This window comes from Cololabis saira, chromosome 4 (assembly GCF_033807715.1).
Source record: "Cololabis saira isolate AMF1-May2022 chromosome 4, fColSai1.1, whole genome shotgun sequence".
Taxonomy (NCBI): Eukaryota; Metazoa; Chordata; class Actinopteri; order Beloniformes; family Belonidae; genus Cololabis; species Cololabis saira.
In genome coordinates, this window is record NC_084590.1 from 24,899,568 (window position 1) to 24,921,207 (window position 21,640).

The window sequence follows — 21,640 nt, forward strand, 5'->3', positions numbered from 1 at the left end:
GTTACTGCTGTTGTGTCTTCTAGTACGGGGACCTTGGGTACCTTGAAAGGCACATATAAATAAAATGTATTATTATTTTTACTATTAAAACTCTCTAAACGTCTAAAACTCTGGTCCTAAATTAGCTGTTAACTTGGTTTCCCTTTGGAAAGGCACTCTGAGAGAAAAAGGGTGTGTTCAGAGGTTGTGCCCCTGGAACTGAGCAGGCCTGATCAAGAATACACCCCCAGAAATAGGGTGTTATTTTAGCAGTTTTCAGCAAGAGAATAGAGTTTGGCTTCAGCTCCTCAAGCTTTCACCTGCCTTTAATTTAACTGTGCTGTCATGCAGTGCATGTAGGCACAGCTGATGCCCTCAGATCCTAACCGCTCTCATGGGAATGCTCAGCACATTATTTTCTCTTTCACGCACATGTATGTGCATGCAGACAAACTCACTGCCACAGGGAGGAAAATACAGGTCAAACATGACGCAAAGTCCCCAGGAACAAAGGTATGGTTCTGTGTTTGGAAATTAGTCAGCTATACTGTGTGTATGTGTGTAGTTGTGTATACTCTCTCTGTGCATCTTCCAAAAATGCTGTGACCCATGATGTCTGGGTTATTAACCAGGGGGTGAAAAGGGGAAAAGAGGGAAGCAGGAAAGATAGCTTGAGTGAATTATTATTGTTATTATTATTATTTTTATTATTATTATTATTATTATTATTATTATTATTATTATTATTATTATTATTATTATTATTTTTATTGTTGTTGTTGTTGTTGTTGTAGTAACCTTTAGCAAACCAGGTGATTACTCATGGTGGGCTTTCTTTTGTTTGTTTGTCTGGTCCAAGGGATCAGCAGCACCAACACTAACATTCACTTTTTCATAAATCCATTAATTCAACAGAAAACTTTTACAAATAGTTAAACATAAATCAAAAATTCTGCTTAATCATCAAACTACTCCCCATCAAAACTGCATGAAACAATATGAATCTTTAATTATCTGCTTTGAAGTCACATAAAATGATCTTGAATGTTTTCATTAAGACCAGCTTCTTTAATTTTAAGGAGTTTTGAGGCATATTCTCTGCAAAGTGTATTCAAATGCTATTTTTCCCAGTTCAGTACATGCTCTGGGAACAGAGCATGTACTGAACAGAGCAAGAATAAATTCAGACAGCAGAAACAATAACTTCTGAAAGTCCATAAATATGAAGAAAGCAGTCCAAGAATAGCCTCGTAAATAAGAATACGCCAATGTTTGATTCTGCAAAGCAGACCATTCAAGCCGAGCATGCAATGTGCAATGATGTGTAATGGTTTCAAAGGTTATGAAGAATCACGGAGCTCCATGGTAAACTGTCTCCATTGTGTGGAAGTATTGCAATGATGCATGCATGCAAATAACATCACATGATTTTTATAAATGTATTTCTGAATAAAAAATAAAGAGAATTATGAATTTTTATTCCAAAGTATTCGGGTTGGTGTAGTGACTCAATTCCAGCTCTGAATGATGATGATATACACGAGAGGAATGGTTGTAACCGGTCTTCAATAAGAGCAGTTTATTTATATTCAGACCAGACAAAAGCTTCATTGAAGGTTGTAGAACATTTATTATGACTGTACATAACCAACAATAGTGACAAGGAGATCTCAGGGGTGCGTTTTTAATGATGTTTAAATAAGAACATTTATAGGAACTTATTTGATATTAAATGTGTATCACTTTCCAGATTTCTAAAAAAAAAAAGAACTTATTTTGGCTGGTGGGATAGCCAGAAAGATGACATGTGTAATGGTGGAAGACTGAAACTAACGAGGTTAAAGGAAAGAGGAGAAAGTTGAGGTCGGGGGATGGAGACAGAGGAGAGATTACAGAAAGGGCAGAAAAGAGAAGTAAGAGGACGAACAGAATCACAAGCCTCTGGGGATGCATAATAATGCAAAACAGGGGGAGGATGGGGTTAGGCTGGGGAAAAGAGGCAAAATAGGAAGGAATGAAGGGAAGGATAGATACAGAGTTTGGACTGTACTCACCCATGACTTGGCCAAGGCAGGACCCTTCATTATGGGCTCCCATCAGGCCCTGCTGCCGGTAATGTGGTGGAAAATGGGCAGTAATACTGTGATCTGTTTTATGTCCCCTGCTCTGCTGTGCTGCATCGAAAAGCCTCCTAACACACACACAAACACACACAGTACCACATAAATATCTCTTTACTCACAAAGTCAAAGTCACACATACAAACTGTATTAAGGTGCACACATATCCATTCAGAATGGATAAAAGCATGTGTGTCTGCACAAGCATTAAATTAATTTATGTTCAGACATAACAATCAAAACATGTTCACATTCTCAGACAACCTGGGGCACATTTTAGACAGAGACGTGCTTATTTATATCATTGCTGAAGAGACTACAAAGGCAAAGCTGGAGTTAGTCATTTTGCATCTGTTGTCAACAAACAAATGTTTACCTTTGTGTACACGTAAATGTGAAGATATGAATCTTTTCATCTTTTTTTTTTATCCTAAGCTATGACATTTAGTGACATAATCAGTTGTACAATAGAGAAAGTTGATTTGTACAGTAAATGTAACAGTTCTTGCTGGAAAGTAGCTGGTAAATTGATTAGCAATTCGCACCTACTGTTGAAGAAAAGACATAAACGTGTCCTTTTGATGAATCACAGTGGCTAACAAATTGTGCAAACCTGAAAATGGATTGCTGATTTTAGTATGTTGCACACACACATATCCTGATGGAAATGATGGGATTAAAGATTTTGCAAATAGTAGAGATTATTAAATATAAAATTGGAAAATGTAATTACCCCTTTTCCTACAACAGCCTCTACCTTACAACAGCATTAATTCTCTGACTTTCTTCTTTTCTTTGCTCCCTGTTTAGGCTATGCAATTCTGCAGGCAATTATGGAGAGAGCGGGACAGAATGCCTGGCAGGTCAGCGTGCACACACACACACACACACACACACACACACACACACATGCACACACACACACACACACACACACACACACACACACACACACACACACACACACACACACACACACACACACACACATAAACACACAAAGAAATATACATTGTTGGAAATCTGCCAAAAAACCCTAGAACATGCTGCAAGAACACTCTAATGTATCTCACACAGCAGTAGGATAACTCACACAATCACATACCGTATTTTCGCGACCATATGGCGCACTGTGTGGAAAGGCGCACCCTCAGTTTTGTGTGTCATTTTTGGTTTTAAAACACACATATGGCGCACCGACCCAAAAGGCGCTGTCTACGGAGACGGAGCTGCACACACACGTGTTGCAAAACACACACACGCTAAAAATAGAGCGGAAGAAAAACTTAGTTTGATATTTTATTTCACTTTTCACATCAATCAAACCCTTCAAAAGGTTCATATTCTGTTTCTGCATTAAAGAATTTAAAAAAAACCACCGGGGCGCTGCACATAAACCTGTCTCAGCCACTGATCATCTCCTCATCCATCCAGCCCTTTTCATTTCACTCTGGCTGTAAAAGTCTGTTTAGGCAACGCTTTTCTTTTAAAAATCACCATAGCCGCAGTTTCTGTCCATCAGCGTGGCAGGCAAGCACAAGATTAAATAAACTTTTCATACCCCGTTGTGCTGCGGATCCCGACCGCGCTGGACCGGGTCCGCTCCCCGTCTGCTCCCCCGCGCTGGACCCGCGTCCCAGGTCCCGGTCCGCTCCCCGTCTGCTCCCTCGCGCTGGACCGGGTCCCGGGTCCCGGTCCGCCCCCCCCCCCCCGCGCTGGTCCCGCGGCGGTCCCGGGTCCCGCGTCCCGGGACCCTCGCGCTGGACCCGCTCACACACACGCGCTGTCGGGGAGCCGATACCGGGTTGTATCCGGAGCTCCGCTCCGGTAATTCAGCTGCGCCAGTCCGAATTTCCAGACCTGATCAGCTTCTTGATCATCATCATCCCTTCATCCAGACACCCCTTTTCATTCGTCCTTATAATGACTCCGGCTGGAAACGTCTTATGCAAAGTTTTTCTTTTAAAAATCCCCATACAGTTTCTGTCCATCAGCTGCGCCAGGCCAGCGCCACATACATGAGAATGTGTGTGTTTCGCTCCGCGAACACACACACACACACACACCCGCGCATGTCGGGATCCGGTACCGGGTTTGTAACCGACAGATTTGGCTGCAAATCTCGGAGTGTGAAGCTGATCTGACCTGAGACAGACCCCTGAAATCTCTGCTCTTAAAGCGGCCAGGAACCAGGTCATCGGACCGCTTTGGGAACCAGGAAGTCTGGCTGCAGCAGCGCCCATCACCGCGGCTTTAACCGGGGAAAGTGACCGGTTCTGACCGGCCGGGACCGGAGGAGCCGGCCTGCACTGGTAGTAGGGGCTCCCGGGGAAAGACCACCGGCATTTCAGCCGGATTTGCCGCGGGGAACCGGCGATCGGACCCCGCAAACCCACGGCAGGTGCATGCTCGGTTCCCGACATGCAAAACACACGCTGCAGAACAAGTGTGCTTATTTAAAAATATAGCGGAGCAAAACTTAGTTTGATTGTATTTTATTTCACTTTACACATCAAGAAAATCCTTAAAAGTTTTAATCATCTGTTTCGCATTAATCAGCTCAGTGGATGGTCTCATTCAGCTTCACCCGCCCCCTTCTCTTTTTACCGTTCTCATGGTGGCCGGCCTGACATTACCGTAATTTAGGTAATAGACACGGCGCACCGTTTCTTAAGGCGCCCGGCACATTTAAAAAAAAAAAAAAAAAAAAAATGTGCGCCTTATGGTCGCGAAAATACGGTACCTAAAAGACACACTTCTGCAGACTTGCATGGCGTTGTTCTTACACTCTGCTTGTTTCCATGTTGCCGTTTCTTGTGAACACTCAGGTGAGTGCCATCTGCGTGGAGAGTTTCAATGATGCAGCGTATCGCAGACTCTTAGAAGACCTTGATCGACGGCAGGAGAGAAAGTATGTCATTGACCTGGAGCCTGAGAGACTCCAGAGCATCTTGGAACAGGTAACAACACTGACAAAATTAACTCAACTGTGTTTGCAGCTGACATTAATCATAACGTGTCTGAGTGCATGTGACAAGTGCTAGCCAGAAAACTATTCATTCACATAAATGGGTGTTACTTCAAGATATACAGGCTGAATTGTATTAAACTGAGAAATAAAATTAAATAAAAAAATTAGACAATTACATAAAGTATCCAAATTATTATCAAAGAAATAATATATATTTTACTGATGATCTAATGGTGAACTACAAATAATATTTCTACCATACTGTGCACCTGCAAGCGCACTGAAACCACTGCAAACATCAGAAACCCAAACAAAGCAGCAGGATTTTTCACAAGATATTAATTTTATGGATGGCACCCTGCAGTTTTACATAGCAGTTGCTGTCATATTGGGTGTGTTTCCATTACTGTAAAAATTAATCAAATTGAAACAGTACATAAAAAATAAATACACCTCATGGAAACACGCCCGTTCAACAAAAGACTCAAGTGTTTTTTTCTGGCATTTAAAAAAGGGGATATTATGCAAAACTGCAATTGAATCTCTTTGCATACCAATGATTCCCCTTAACTGTATAAACCAGCTTCCATGGGCATTGTGCTAAAGCCTCATTACACAGCTGTTGTAGCCCACCCAAAGTCCCCTGAAGCCAAATTTGTGATGCCCTGCTAATCATGAATCCCATCCACCCATGTGATCACCACAAACATCCTCATTCTACCCTGTCACTGAGCACCTCCTGAATGAAATTCAGTCAGTTTAAGTCAATTTTCCTGTCCATTTTTTGCATCTTTCAACTTCCAACCCAACATGTGCCACATATCTACAAAGTACAAATGGCTCACCATTATAAGATTGGAAAGGGCAATCTGGTGGCCGTGCTTCACGAAGTGTGCCGGCTCAGACACTTGGCAGCACATTGGAGTCACTGTACATTGCTTAAAACTAGCAAAAACTCTTTCATGGTCATCCATTAATTATTACACAACTTTCACTTGGCAGTAAGCTCTGCATTATGTGAGTGGAGTTTCCCTGTATGCAGGGTGTTTTTATTTGAGGTTTTGTTCAATTTCAGTTCCACGTTCAAATTTATGCAGCGTTAACAGGCATGGATTATTTGCACTACTTGTTATGGCTGCATTCATTTTATTTATTGTATTTTATATGTCTATTTATGATCATATATTCAGTGTAATGCATTTATATTTTATCGTTCCTGTGAATTGTCTTCCGCTGAAGTTTTTCAACATACTTCCAGCTGCACTATGCCTGCTGCACCTAGAGGAATTATTGCCTCTCATAATTCATCAAAAATTGGACCGGTAATCCTAAAATTTTAAATCCACGACTCCTCTGTGAAATCTCCCAGAAACCTCTAAGACATGACTTGTTGTAGACATCTACTTGTTGAGTGAAAGCAATGATGGCTAGGGTTGTTGCAAAAATGGCTGCAAAAAAGTTCTGGGTATCCATCAGTATTATAATTTAAACAAGGTATAGCAAAAGTAGAGAACAAGCATAATGCATAACAAGCATGTTTAATCGTTCTTAAGAATTATCGGTTACGTTTTTTGTCAAAACTATTCTGGAAACACGTCGAGCAACAGTGCAGAGATTTCATAATTGTACTGAACTTAACAGCTGTTTTTCTGCTTTACGTGGTTCGTTGTACATCTGGAAATAAAGCAAGATCTACTTTTAGTGTTGGTTCTTCTAATGTGGAAAAGAACAGTGTGACTTTACCAAGAGCTACATTGTGTGTTTTAAAAAGAAAAATGAAAAACTTTATTTAAGATGGATTTTCAATAATGTACAAATTGGACTCATCCCTTTAAATCATGTTGAACATTTTCTTTATTATGTATTCCAGCACACTCAGTACTTTCACGCCTCTAAAAGTTTGGTAAAGACACAGTACTGTCATCTCAGTCACTGATTTGAGCAAATGTGTGTGCACTACATCAAGACAAGCACATTGACATCTTATGCCTGTTTAGGTTCAATACGTGAGCTGCCTCCTTGAGAGTACAGATTTGAGCTATCACAGGTGACACAAATGTTTGTGTGTGAGTATGTGTCTCTGTGCTCCTTGACTCCAGTTAGAAAGGAACATCCCAGAGGCTCCGCCACCTGTCATCAAATCTTATCTTCTATATGTTATTTGACAAAATAAGTGGCACATGCAACAATGCATTTACATAAAAATCATCGTTCTTTATCAACTATAATAATGCAGGCATGCAAACACACGCAACATCGAAATAAAGATACACACCCAGCCTCCCCGTAGGACAGACACACATACAGACTGTTTCTTAATTGGCTTAATCGGTGAATAGATACACAGACAGACACACTGAGACAGGGACGCGTACACGGGCACACTCCCCTCACAATCGTCTCTGCAGTGCTAGCATTGGCGAGTGTCCATGCTCTGAGACAGACTGTCTCTGTTTGTCTGGCCCTGCCAGCTGCAGTGTGTGTGTGTGTGTGTGTGTGTGTGTGTGTGTGTGTGTGTGTGTGTGTGTGTGTGTGTGTGTGTGTGTGTGTGTGTGTGTGTGTGTGTGTGTGTGTGTGTGTGTGTGTGTGTGTGTGTGTGTGTGTGTGTGTGTGTGTGTGTGTGTGTGTGTGTGTGTGTGTGTGTAAGTGAGACTGGAGACAAGGAAAGAATGTGAACAGTGTACTCATTAAGTTTATGCTGCATTTTTATACAAATGTGCATATTCCTCGCGTCAAATTCTCACATTGTAAAATTCCATTACATCTCTCTATACAGATAAAACCATGAGAATAACACAGCTTTCAGTGAGCTGAAAGTCTGACCACCTAAAAACTCAAATCAAGTTTTGTTTTTTTAAATCAAGTTCGACCAAACTTGCTACCGGAGATTTTAGAAAACACTACCGATGACTTTATGAAATAACCAAAGTCACACTGTTAGGAATGTTTGGGAGCAACAGATGGGAGGAATTACTTTTAATTTCTTGATTGATTAGCCGCCTGTGCTTTTAAGTGTGTGGTTTTGCATATTAGAAGACAGAAAAGTAATCATGTCCTTTTTGTCCATGTGTCCAGGCAGTCAGTGTGGGGAAACATGTGAAGGGTTACCATTACATCATGGCAAACCTGGTGAGTAGTTTTAATATCATTGCCCATACCTCTTCTTTTGAGCCATGGGACTGAAAAAAAAAAGATTAATTCATATGGGTAAAACAATATTTCTTGATTGTTTCTTCATACTTTCGTTTTTGATTGTGATTCAGCTTGATTTCCATGGGACATCCCTTAATCTCCAACTGGGATTCAGCATTTAAACCTCCAGCTTTTACTTCAAGTAAAAATGTTATATTTCGTGTTTGATCTCAGACAAAACACACTTGGTGTAGATGACTTGGATAAATGTGCACTTAAAACTGATCATAATGGTTTGTTGTCAGCACTCATATTGAAATGCTAGTGAGTTGCATCCTGCAATGTGTGGATGTTTCATACGGTTAGTCGGATTGCAACCATAGGTCATATGGATATTCACGGGTTACTGCAGTGTTAGATGTTACTCCCAGAGTGATACAGGAGGTATCATGGTGACTTAAGTCGATAGTCCTAAACTGAACCAAGTATGGGATTATATTTTGGCAAAAGTACTCCTACTACTAACACTACCTACTACTCTGAGCCAGTCTGTGGTCACTGCCTGTTTTAGAAGAGTCGTTATTATTCCTATGCTGAAGAATGCCTCTTCAGCCAACCTAAATGACTAGCGCCCTGTGGCCCTGACCTCTGAGCCCATGAAGTGCTTCAAGAGACTGTTCAGGAGGCACATTTGTACCTCGGTCTCTGGAACCACTTCAGTTCACTTACCGGCCAAACAGATCCACGATCAAACCATTTCTCAGGTAATGCACACCATCTTCACCTTCCCGGACAAGCGCACGGGGGACTTTGTAAGAATGTTGTTGATTGACTTAAGCTCAGCTTTCAACAATATAGTCCCCACCACTCTCCACTCCAAGCTGCTCAGCGTGGGGCTGAACTCCAGCCTGTGTGCCTGGATCCTGGACTTCCTGTTAAACAGAACTCAGGTGGTCCAGGTGGGCAAGCACACCTCCAGCCCCCCACCCCTCAACACTACATCCCCACAGGGCTACATCTTCAGGCCTCTGCTCTTTTCCCTCTACACTCATGACTGTGTAGCCATGGACAGCTCCAACACCATAGCAAAGTTCATGGACATCACTGTGGTGATTGGTTGCATTAGCAACAACGATAACCGGGCGTATACAGGGGAGGTAGAGGAGTTGGCACAGTGGTGCAATACTAACAACTTCCTGCTGATCTTCAATAAAACCAAGGAGATGATTGTGGGCTTTGGGCAGCAGAGGAATCGCACCCCTCTGAGGAATAATAGGGTCTGGTGGAGAGGATGTGCAGCTTAAAGTACCTGGGAGTTAGGGCTGGGCGATATATCAAGATTTTAATATATATCGATATATTTTCAATCGCGATATGGTACGAGACAATATCGTTTATATCAATTATATATTTTTTTTTTTTTTTTTTTTTTTTTACGATTTTGATATAGCTTATTTTGTGACAAATTGACTTGAATGTTTTATTTGAGATTTGCACAAATGTTTTGTTATTTGCACAACTGTCAACCTCAGTTGAAAAGTCTGCCTGTTACTGTCTACATTGTATTAATTGCACAGTGTATTTTAATTTAATTGTTATGCAGGAAAGGGATATTTGTTTTATTTTATTCAAGAAGCATTTTTATTCTATATATGCAGGCAGTTTATTTTTATTTCATTTGTTTTATACATTTTGATATTGTGCAGACCTCTGTTAATAAAGGTACCTGTGTGACATTTGGCACGAGGCTTTGTATTAAAACTGACTGTTTTTTTAAGGGTTTGCCTCAGAAAAAAATGAAGCTAACAGAGATGCTATGCTATAATGCTTTGGGGGAAACCCCAATTAAGGCACAGAAAAAATATCGAGATATATATCGAGTATCGCCATTCAGCTAGAAAATATCGAGATATGACTTTTGGTCCATATCGCCCAGCCCTACTGGGAGTGCACATCACTGAGGATCTATCTTGGACTCCACACAGACAGTCAGGTGAAGAAGGCAAGGCAGAGCCTTTTTCGCCTTAGGCAACTGAAGAAGTTCAGTCTCTCTGAAAATCATGAGGCGGTTCTACGATGGAGTGTTCTGACTGGTCACATCAACCAGTGGTACGGGAACAGTACTGCTTGTGACAGGAGGGCCCTGTAGAGGGTGCTGGGGTCAGCAGAGTGTACCATGGGTACAACATTCCCCACTCTTTGGGACATCTTCACGAGGAGGAATGCAGCCAGAGCAGACGGGATCATGAGACACCCTCATAATCCTGGCAATAGACTGTGCGAGTGGCTGTGTTCTGGCCGACGCCTAAGGCTCATCAAGGTGAACCTAGAGAGACTCAGGAGGAGCTTCTTCCCTCAGGCTGTCAGGACTGTGAACTCTGCCCTGTAGTGACACGGGCACAGTGTTCTACCTCTGCTGCTTCTTGCACAACTGTACCACATACAATATTTCATTTTAACACCAAGCTTCTCTTCCAATCATGTCACTTTAACTGCTGAACTACTCAAGGCATTATATTGCACACTATATGTTGTAGATTTTTATATTTATTATATTTATCATGTTTTTTTTAGTGTATTCCTGTGGTGTTTTTTATTAGATGTTAAATGGGTGTTGAACAGCCTCAGAAGCATGTCGAACTGCATTTCACTGCCATCTTGAAGGTGCATGTGACAAATAAATTAACTTGAAACTTCTAACAAATTTAAAGTACTTTTTTTAGCAGTTGACTGGATCATGAAATTTGTTACTTGTTTCAGAGCTATAATTCTGCAATCTGAGTAGTCATATTGAAAATTAGCATTACCCACTTCTAAATGTTTACTATATATTTGTTTATACAATCTCGTATTTGCACATTTTTATATGCCTTCTTTATAGTCTCTAGTAATCAGTTTATTCTGTCCTTGAAGTATAAGATGTGTTGGAGCTTATCATAGTCCCACTGAAAGCCTTTTTTATTTTACCTCCGTCTTGGTATATTGCCATTTGTCTTTCTTAACAAGGTCAAAGCTGTCGGATGGTATCGTAGCCCATATCAAGAAATGAAATACGGCCTCAAACTTAATCTCTAAAATCTGTTTAACTGTATTCCTCTGCGGTGCCGTGAAAAATGGGCGCATGATCTCATTGCAAGCTAAATAGGCTTTCAGAGCTTTTAGCAATTAGTATCCATCAACCCTGGATAATGCTCACATATCTTACTCTCTACCTCCGTCTCTGGCTCTGTCCCAAATTGATTCCTCTTCACCATCACCTCACAATGAAGTGTCACTCAAGTCATGCTTGCTGCTGTGAAACTTGTTCCATATTCAGCAGCGGCATAGAAGATCAATTGAGTCTCTTTGGAAACATGTCAGAAAATGCGTGCAAACTGGGGGTGGTTTAGTACACTTAAACTAATCTTTATCTAACCTGCTATTGCTCCTGTATTTATTTCCTCCAACCTTCATTTTTCCTCTCCCAGGGGTTTAAAGATATATCTTTGGAGAGGTTCATGCATGGTGGGGCTAATGTGACCGGCTTCCAGCTTGTGGACTTCAGCAAACCTATTGTGATAAAGCTGATGCAGCGCTGGAACAAACTGGACCAACGAGAATATCCTGGATCTGAAAGTCCACCAAAGGTAAATAATGTGTTTAGACAGGACAGCACAAAGGTAAAATGCAGTCAAAGCCATGGCTGAATGCCTCCCCCCCAAGTTTGTTATTTTTTTATGACCTGAAACGGTATAATTGAAAAAAAAAAAAAAAAAAAAAACGCTCCACGAACATTGACCTAGACTAACTTGACAAGTATTACTATACTGTACTGAGCAAACAACATAAAGGAGTTTTGAGACTGTGGGCAAATTACAGCCTGATAGATCAGACCTACATCTAGAAAGATGTAGGGTCACAAAACAATCCATAGGGCCTTCTGTTCCCAGGTGCGGCACAAACAGTTGCTTATCAAACTTCCTTTGCATGCAGATGATTAGCAGTAGAACCGATCAGAGCGACGAACAAGATCACCTAGTCGGAACGACAAAAATTAGTTAACGGGAGAGAGTGTTGTGTAGAAGAAAAAATATGGTATCCAATGATTGTTGCCATTTTTGCAGGCAGAATTTGAGAATAACTGGTGTTCTAAAACACTCAACCTGTATCTTTCACATCAGGGACTGTGTGTAACACAGCTAGCTACAGCTAACGTTAACAGATGTACATACTCATGTTCAGGTTACTCTTTGAATTTACTTTATTGTTAGAGCAAGTTTACCAAATCCCCCTTAGCAATTACAAATGAGATAGGCTTCATCTACCACATCCAAAAAAAGACCGTCGCGGAATACCTTGGTGGACAACATGTCTCACCACTTGGGCTGCAAAAGCCAGGATTCAGGCCTGCTGAATATCAGCTGGGATTGGGCATATCGAATCCCACTCTCTTTGGGAATGGCTAGGGCTTAAAGTCCAAATTTGTCAGACTCCTTGAGTTGGTCCTCCATCAGGGCGACTAACAGGGAGACAACAACCATCACTGGGTTTTTCACTGTTTAGCCACCAGTAGTACTAACTGGTAGATTAGAGTTTTGCTGTAGGCTCTCGGCAAAAAAGAAAATACATCAGCTTTGCAAAGGACTGATTTGAGTGCTATGTTTTGTTAAGTGTTACCCCTCATTGCATCTGCATCTGCACTGTTTACACCCAGATGTCAACGTCGCTCTCCATCGTCATCGTATTAAGCCCACCTAGATACTCGCTCCACACTGACAGACTGATTTAATTGGCTCCCCAAGACTTTCGGAAGTAGTTAACGAGCTCCAACGGGTGGGAGCTTACATGGTTGTCTACATTTTTAGGTTATAGGAATGACTCTTGGAACGTGAAATTCACTACATAAACTATATTATATGTATGTATTTGTATATATATATATATATATATATATATATATATATATATATATATATATATATATATATATATACTGGGGGAGATATGCTGTATTTTAATCTCCCAGAAAGTGTTATTACTTATACCTTTTTAGCCAATCTGAGCATGTTCTCAGAGTAAAGGAGAGGTGAGCACTGATATCTTATTGAGAGTTAAGGCTAATGGAATAGATATTTTTCAGATTTTCTTCATTTTGCAGCACTCCTTATATCCTCTTGATTTAAAACCATATATATTTACAGGTCTATAGACACATTTACAGCTGAACACGTGTCTACAGATGCATTTTTGCTGTTCGTCCCTTCATCCACCATCCTGTTTTCAGTCAGTGTTCACGTCCTTACCTCTGTCACATTCATAAGTCTATATTTAGAGCCCCTTGCATCCCTCCTTTCTGCCTGCCTTTGTTCCTCTCCCCTTTCTATGCTCAAAATTATTGACGGAGCAGTGACCTGGAGCCAAGTGGAGTTGAATATATTAACTGGAATAATGACCACATCAACCATTAAAAATACACCATACTGCAGCTCTTAGTCCCCTGCCCTCTGGCTTGAGATCCAAAAACAGCCATCAGAAAATAAATAAGTAAATGAAATGTACAAAAATATGCACAAAGCAGCAGATGAAAACAAGATAATGCTGTGTTCTGTATGCATCTTTAAATAATGTAAACAAACATGAATGGTTCTTTCATTATTATTATTTTTAACACTAAACATTGTCTGGCAAATCATCCCTTTCAAATTCAATTCAGTCGTCCCATACTTTTGACGCAACATTTTGTGTGGTGATTTTGGTAAACATTTTATGTGTTATTGTGACAAATAAACACAGAGAACAAACTTGGGTGAACCAAAAAGAGGTAAACACAGCCGAGGGTTGTTTCAGCGTTTCAGAAATGTAAATATCTATACTAAGCACTAAGCACATTCAAAGATTTTCTTTTTTGCACCATCCCTTTGCAACCATGGAAAGAACATTTTAATGCGTTAACACAATAACACACAATTGAGTAATCTCTAGAGGAAATACATGCCTCCAAGTTGCCCCTGGCTAATATGTGCTGCATAAAAACTAAGCTCAGGATGCCTTGGGCCAAATGGTAGCCTCAGGCAAAGTAAAATCTTGTCTAATAATGCGCTGTGTGAAAAGTGCCATCGCCACTTTGTCCCCTCTACACTGGAGACTGGATTTTGATTTAGCTCTTTTTGGTCATCAACTACCGTAACATTCTTAGCCAGTATTGTACCCTGAAATTAGCTTTTTCTACCAGGAGATTTGGTTGAAATGAAAATTAAAACCAAATTACACATTACATGTGTAATGCAAATAATCACTGACTCCCCTATAGTCTTCTTTCTATTGAAACATCAGACTATAAAAAAGGCGTACAACACCTCCGTAATCTTATTTCCACTGATGATGGTACAGCATTCATCAATATTTCTCCCTTCAAAGAGCATAAAATGTTAGCCAAAATATAAGCAAAGGCGATTTTCTCTTTGACCAACTTTTTTTTTCTTTCTTTGTTTTTTATTTTGATAAAATTAACCGTAGTGTTTCATTAAACTAGCCTCTTGAATATTTTGCTACTGTATATCTGTTGTCACTGAAAAGCCAGTGTATAACTGTTGTTGCACTGTATCTACATGTTATGAATTATTGCATGAGCCTGCCACTGTCTGTTTACTTCACACCATTTTTATCCACTTCAGTGATCATGTGCTGGTACAACATGCACTGTAAATGACAGGTTTAGTTAGATATTTTGTGGTTCAGTAAAGCAGAGCCAATTTATTGCTCATTTTATTTCAGAGAATGTTTTTAAATATCAACATCTCCAGATTTTGACAACATTTAGGTGAGACATTTTTCATGCTTATAGTCATTTCTTTAGTGCAAATGATGGTTGTGTGAGTTCTGAATGTTCTCATGATTTAACACAAAGTGTGCACAAACTGCAAGTGCGTATTAGACGCAGTGAAGGAGTTAATATGGCTTGGTTTAAAAGATGTGTAGAGCTAAAATACAGATCCACATTTTAATAAATGTATGAAAAGTGGCACATGCTCTCTTTTGCTACATCATTTTTAAATCTGTTCTGAAGCCTGGCGTGAAATGGAAGCGTCAAATGTTTTCTCCTCTTTAATCCATATTTCAAGAACATGGAAAAGCTAATTCAAAATTTGAATTGCAATTATAATTTTGAAATGATCTTGGCAATAAAGTACAAAATTTGGTGTTAATGCGGTGTAGTTTTTTTCTGCCCTGTCTCTGACAGAAGCAGTAATACTACTGTATGGTAGTTTCCTTGGTTCTGCTGTTTTCACTCCTTTTTCTGAGATTCTATAGTCATCGTTAACCGCTCTCCTGAAAGGCTTCTTCAGTTCCAAAGAGGACGTGTGAAAAGAGGATGATGTGCTTGTTTTCCAAAGCAAAGATGTTGGGTTATAAATCAAGGGATTTGAGTAAGAGAGAGACTACCAGCAGAGATATTGAGAGAATCTCGAATCTCGATATTCTACGTTTCTCCCATTTTCATCTCTCCACTTGTTTCTGGTGTGATGTGAAGGCAGCCTGCTGTGTGTTTGACTGCCTCTGTCTGTGTGTCGCTGTGTGTGTTCTGGGTGGGAGTGTTGTTTCTGCACGAGTGTGGTTCATGCCCACAGCTCTGTGTCCCACCAGTGATGAATTTGTTGAACAATCTGTCAACACCGCAGCTAGTTTGAGTTTTAGAAACTTATTAATATCTTATTACTTTCCATGTTTCACTGGTACCTTAAAAGATTTGTATCAAGATTTGTTAGAACTGTATCAATTCCTAATATCTGTATAACTGTAGTATAACACTTTATTCTCCTCCTATTTCCTCCTTGTTTTTGTCAAATATACAGTACACCTCATCCCTCACTTATGATGGTGTCCTTGTTATGGCCGAGGCTTTCCGCACGCTTCGACGTCAGAAAATTGACATCAGTCGCCGCGGTAATGCTGGTGACTGCCTGGCTAATCCAGCTGCTCCCTGGAACCAAGGAATAGATATGGAGCGCGCACTTAAACAGGCAAGCACCACTTTGATATCGTATGCCTCTGCATGGATTCTTTTTTTTTTTTTAAACCTTCAGACTTACAGGCATTTAGAGGAGAAACATTTTGCAGATGTCCATTCTGTGCGTTGGACTGTCATTGCTATACTTGTGTCAATGCTACAACTTGAAGTTGTTTGCTTGAAGGGACAGATTCTTTATCAAATTGCACATTTTTATTATGTGAATTATTCATATACATTTTCCCCCAAATCATAAATGTTTTGACTTTATCTGACTCGCATTTACAGACAATTAAAAGTAAATTTTGAGTCATACCTATTTATGGCTTCTTTTTTTTTCCTTGGCAATTTACTATATTTGCATAAATACTGATATCCCTGTTGTATATAATTTTATGTTGTCTTGTAACAACTTATGGGTTACATCCCAAAATGTCCTTCCTTTTCTTTGATCTTAATAAACAGTGGGTGTGTTGGTCCAGGCCAGTTATACACTAATATACATGATTAGCGCAGTATTAGTACTACAAGACACTTCATGTTACCCCTTTATTGGTTTTAAAAGTGTAATCTACAGAAGTATTCAGCGACTGGCTGTGAGCACAGCTTCAGCGGTTCTGCCTGGCTGTGCCTCTGAGGCTGTGGGTCATTGATTTTTGTTCAGACTTTGGCTGCTGCTGTGGTTCAGTCTATGCTGTTATGGATATGTCCAGCTGTTATAATTTAACCCCACTGTGCTTCTGTATCAGATGAGTTACAGACACACTGCAGGCATTCAGAAAATGAGTAAATTTAATACAAGACTTGTAACAAGTGTTACAGTATGACTATTAAGAGTACAGTATACAGTATGTCATAGTCATTATAGAATCTACAGTCACTGTGACAGCTAGCCCCTCTATTCAATAACAATCGGTGTTACGGTCCGTCTCAGCCAGATAGTTGGTGCATTAGCACTTCTCTCTGAATGTAACACATACTTGAACCCTAGCAGCGGTAACATTATATATATATATATATATATATATATATATATATATATATATATATATATATATATATATATATATATATTTATCAGTGGAGACTCCCTGAAGTGAAAACTGTTCAGCATTAGCTAAGTAATTAGCATTAGCAATGAGTGCTAAGCATTATAACTGCATGTGTCTAGTGGATATTTCAAGTATAAATTCATCAAGTCAACATCCTGTGTTTGGCTAGTGTGGAGCATTGATAGTTTGTCCTGCGGTTACAGTTTAGCTGTAACCATAAAACTGACATTTTACCTCAGCACACCATGACAAATACTCATAAAGCTGATTGATTAGAGTTGTACTTGTTGTATTTAAATTTTTATCTCTGTTGTTATAAATCCAGGTGCGCATTCAGGGACTGACTGGAAACATACAGTTTGATCACTATGGTCGGAGGGTCAATTATACTATGGATGTGTTTGAACTGAAGAGCAACGGACCACGGAAGGTAGGCTTTCTTCATTTTTTTTCTTTTTTTTTTTAGAAGCAAAACAACTCTTTACATTTTTTTGCTTGTTTCATACTTTGATCCTCAGACAGTAAACTAGTTTCACAGTTTGACTCATATTTTCAGGATTGGGTATTGAAATACATTTGTACAATGGCAGAAGAACTGCATTAAATAGTTTTATAATTTCTCAAGATGTGAGAACAGGAGATGTACTTTTGATCGCAAGTGAAATTAGCCTGATTATACTGATATTTTAAGAAGAAAAAAAAAGTTAAAGTGTGTTAATTTTCTTCTTGTTTTGCTCTCCCCTTTTATAAAATAAAAAATGGAATTGTCCGCATTATCACTTCCATTATTGTAGGTGCCATATACAAAATTGATGTAACATCTGGTATTTCAGTTTGGTGGTGTTATATTAATAATCTTTACATGGGTATTGTATTTTGGTCATGCCATTAAGCGACTAAGCTAACCGATAAAAATAAGAGCCTGCACCTTTTAAGAAAGTGAAGTACAGATTACATTGATGGCAATCAGAACGGAGAGGAGTTCACGTTTTTTTCTGACCGTGTAAGGTGTGTTTTAAAATGTTTCAAACTTCGACAAACTGAGGTAAACGGTCTGCCTGTTTGGAAAGCAGTGTACGATAGGACGTACTTCATCTTTTTTGTATTTTTGTTCAATAAAGCAAAAAAACGAACTTCTGTGGAGAACATACTTTTGTCAAACTTAAGCTCCGGTGGAATCAGGTCTTATTAGAGGCTGCAATAAGTATTGAACAATATCTGCCTTTTTACACATATACACTCACCAACATGGTTTGCGGCTTCATTTTAATGTGTGCTTTGGAAACATTCCAGACAACTAAGGGTACAATAAATTGTAAAATGATGCAAATGAAAAATAAAAAACTTAATCTGTTTTCACACAGTCATTGCAAAAACAACAACACGTGTTTATTGAGGCTTCTCGACTCACACTCAATATCTTCTGTTGTTCCAGTGGGAAATGTGCAGGAGTGAGCTCATTTTGTTGACTTAGTTGTTATTCAATTTCCTTGTATTTTTTACGTATGTGATTTATCTAACACTTTACAATAATAAATCAAGAACAAATGAGGAACACGCTGATAGTTGATACTTTGTTTTTGGAGTGTTCACTAATAATCCTAAAACGGTTATATACAAGACAACTGAACTTCTTTTCCCTGATATAATTATGTTTTTTTTTCTCTTTCATTTCACTACCAGCAGTAAATTGCTCTAAATCAACGTTTTTATAAATGTGCTGTGGGAGTGAACTGCAACCCTGGGTTTATATTGAGTGTAAAGAAACAAAGGTTGAAGTAAATATAGAACTGCTATTTTGTTTTGTTTTTTAAATTTTCATTGTTGAACTGAAGTAACTAATGTTGAAGTTATTAGTAAAGAGAGCTAGTTAACATTTTGATCAGTTAATCATAAAAAAGTCAGTATATGATTGGTTGATTGACAAACCATCAACTGTCAGATAGTTGGTTTCTTAGTAACTCTACAAGATTATGTGTAACTCATCGTAAAGTGTTGGACTTCTATCTTTTTTTTTTTCCTTTTTTTCCACTGTTGGAGCTCATATTTCCTTATTTTGCATGCATTGTTCTATAAGGATGTATGAAAAATATGTTGAATCAATTTTTTCTCTCATCATTCTGACTATCTCAGATTGGCTACTGGAATGACATTGACAAGCTTGTGTTGGTTCAGAACGAAAACGCTCTGTCCAACGACAGCTCAGCCATGGAGAACCGGACAGTTGTCGTGACAACCATCATGGTAATGTACCCTGTAACTGTGGAATATTTTTATGCATCAGAGCCAATGATTGAGACACCAAGTGGCTTCGACACACTAAATCGCATTTCTTTTCTGTGACAGTACAGTCTTCACATAGTCTAAATGAAAAGGGTGGAAGGTATTAACTTTTAAAAAAGATCAGTGCCATTAGAAATGTCAAGTCTTTACCAACATGAAACAACATTTGGAGGCTAAACTAGACTAAATGCTACTAGACTTTTGGTTGTTGTTGTTGGTTTGACAGATAAGACTCTACTTTTTTCCCACAATGCTTCAGTTTGAGAACAAGGGGTCCCCAGGTAGACAAACAGAAACAGTCATGTAAAAAAGAAAGTGTGCCCTCTTTAAATTCTGAGATTGTACATATCAGAGCATGACTGAATCATGCAACCTCAGATCGACAACAAAACATGCTACACAATTTTATTTTATTTTTTAAATTAAAAGAGCAGAAGTATTGTGTGCTCGTACACCCCATGAGTCATGGGCTATTTTTTAGAAGCACCTTTGACAACAATAACGAAGCAAATGTAGAAGTACATTCTGTGTGACGCTGTCAGTTTCTCATGCCATTTTGGAAGTACCTCGACCCTTTCTCTCATACAACATGGCTTCAGTTCATTGTGGTTTGCAGGTATTTGTTTATGCATCACTGGCATTTCAGCCTAGTTGCGATCTGGACTCTAGGTGTTGAAATGCTGTGATTGTTTGTTAACAAGGGTGATGGTTTCCATTAAAGCCAAATATCTCGCCTCATCTATCAGAGGGGTATTGGTGGTTTGTTCAGATAGAAATTTGCCAACATAACTGTGCTCACATGTTTTATTTTGGAGGAAGGAGACTTTCTCCTGGCAGCTCTTCCAAAGAAGTCTGGGTTTGTTTCGTTTAGTTTTTTGTGGGGGGGAGGGGGGTTCTTCGTCACTGGACTTTAAAAATTGTATTCTATATTATATAGAAACAGAACCAAATTATTGGTGATCTGTTTCCTCTTTTGGATTGTGTAAACACCCCTGAATGGTCTGGACCAGCACACTTCCCCTAAACCTCTGCTTCTGCACGGATGCTGAGACTTGCTTACAATTAGTCAATCAAGTCATTTAGCAGTACCTGGCTGCTATTTGCCGTCTTAATTGTTAATAATAAATAAGGATGTACTTTGATTTTCTTACACACTACTTCTGCTCTTTTTGCTTGTTTGTAGTGGTATGTGTTGTTGGTCATCTGAGGTTGTATTTGAGTCTTAAAACCTGTAATGCTCAACAGGATATTGTGTTTCTTAGTTACTGATATAGGCAGGAAGAGTAAACAATGTCATTTATTGAATAAAAATACTGCCACGGCAGAATATCCAAAAGAAACTAAAAGACTTGGATACGGAGGTGAGGTGAGGGGACAAGAGAACGGATTTGCAGCAGGGAAGCACAAAAATGGACTGGCAAAAGAAAGAAATACAGACGTATATTTACTGTACACACAAACTTTTGAGCTGACGAGACACAGGAAGGGACAAATAGAACATAATGGACCAACATTGTACTGCTATTCAACTAACAATGTTGCATATCTAACACACGCAGCATTATCCCAAGTACAGTATTATATAACAGACCAACATTGGCTGTGTTTTGCAGAATATAACTGATGTTGCACCTTTGAGCTAATTCCTGGTTGGTTTCTCTTATCTGATATTGCTAATGTCAATTATGTTTACTGAAAGTGTTTAAAAAGTGATTTAAGTCTAGCCAGGCTCTTATTTGGTCATTTGCTTCTCTGGACTCATTCTGCAGTCACAAGACACTACAGCGAGTCTTTGGACCAAATAAAAAAAGTGGAACTATTTGGACAACAGTTATCCTGGAGCCTGGTCTAACTACATTTTATGAGTAGTCTAGGCAGCTTCAGCAAGGTTCTCCTATAATTTCTTACACATGCTCAAAACAAAGAGAGACAGAGTGGCCAATAACACAACATTAGTAACTTTTTACCCCCGAAGGTCCTGTTTAACCCACTCAAACTTAAGGCATCGTTTCAGAAAAGCCTCGTAAAACTTGAGGGTTTTCTGGAAAATTTACCAGCTTTTTTTGTATCCGCAAATGAAAAACCTTGAGGCATAAAATGAATACAATTTGAAAGG

The 21,640-nt window shown here is 39.3% G+C and overlaps 1 protein-coding gene across 5 annotated transcripts in view; it reads left to right on the top strand.

Annotated features, from left to right (window-relative positions):
- Nucleotides 1-21,640, top strand: part of gria4a (glutamate receptor, ionotropic, AMPA 4a) — a 152,977-nt gene that overhangs the window by 79,947 nt on the left and 51,390 nt on the right. For all 5 annotated transcript variants that reach the window (XM_061719248.1, XM_061719249.1, XM_061719250.1 and 2 more), the window contains exons 4-10: nucleotides 2,910-2,962; nucleotides 4,928-5,059; nucleotides 8,146-8,199; nucleotides 11,670-11,828; nucleotides 16,035-16,202; nucleotides 17,567-17,671; nucleotides 19,375-19,485. In XM_061719248.1, coding sequence (XP_061575232.1) covers nucleotides 2,910-2,962; nucleotides 4,928-5,059; nucleotides 8,146-8,199; nucleotides 11,670-11,828; nucleotides 16,035-16,202; nucleotides 17,567-17,671; nucleotides 19,375-19,485 — 782 coding nt within the window. The remainder of the gene's footprint in view (nucleotides 1-2,909; nucleotides 2,963-4,927; nucleotides 5,060-8,145; nucleotides 8,200-11,669; nucleotides 11,829-16,034; nucleotides 16,203-17,566; nucleotides 17,672-19,374; nucleotides 19,486-21,640) is intronic.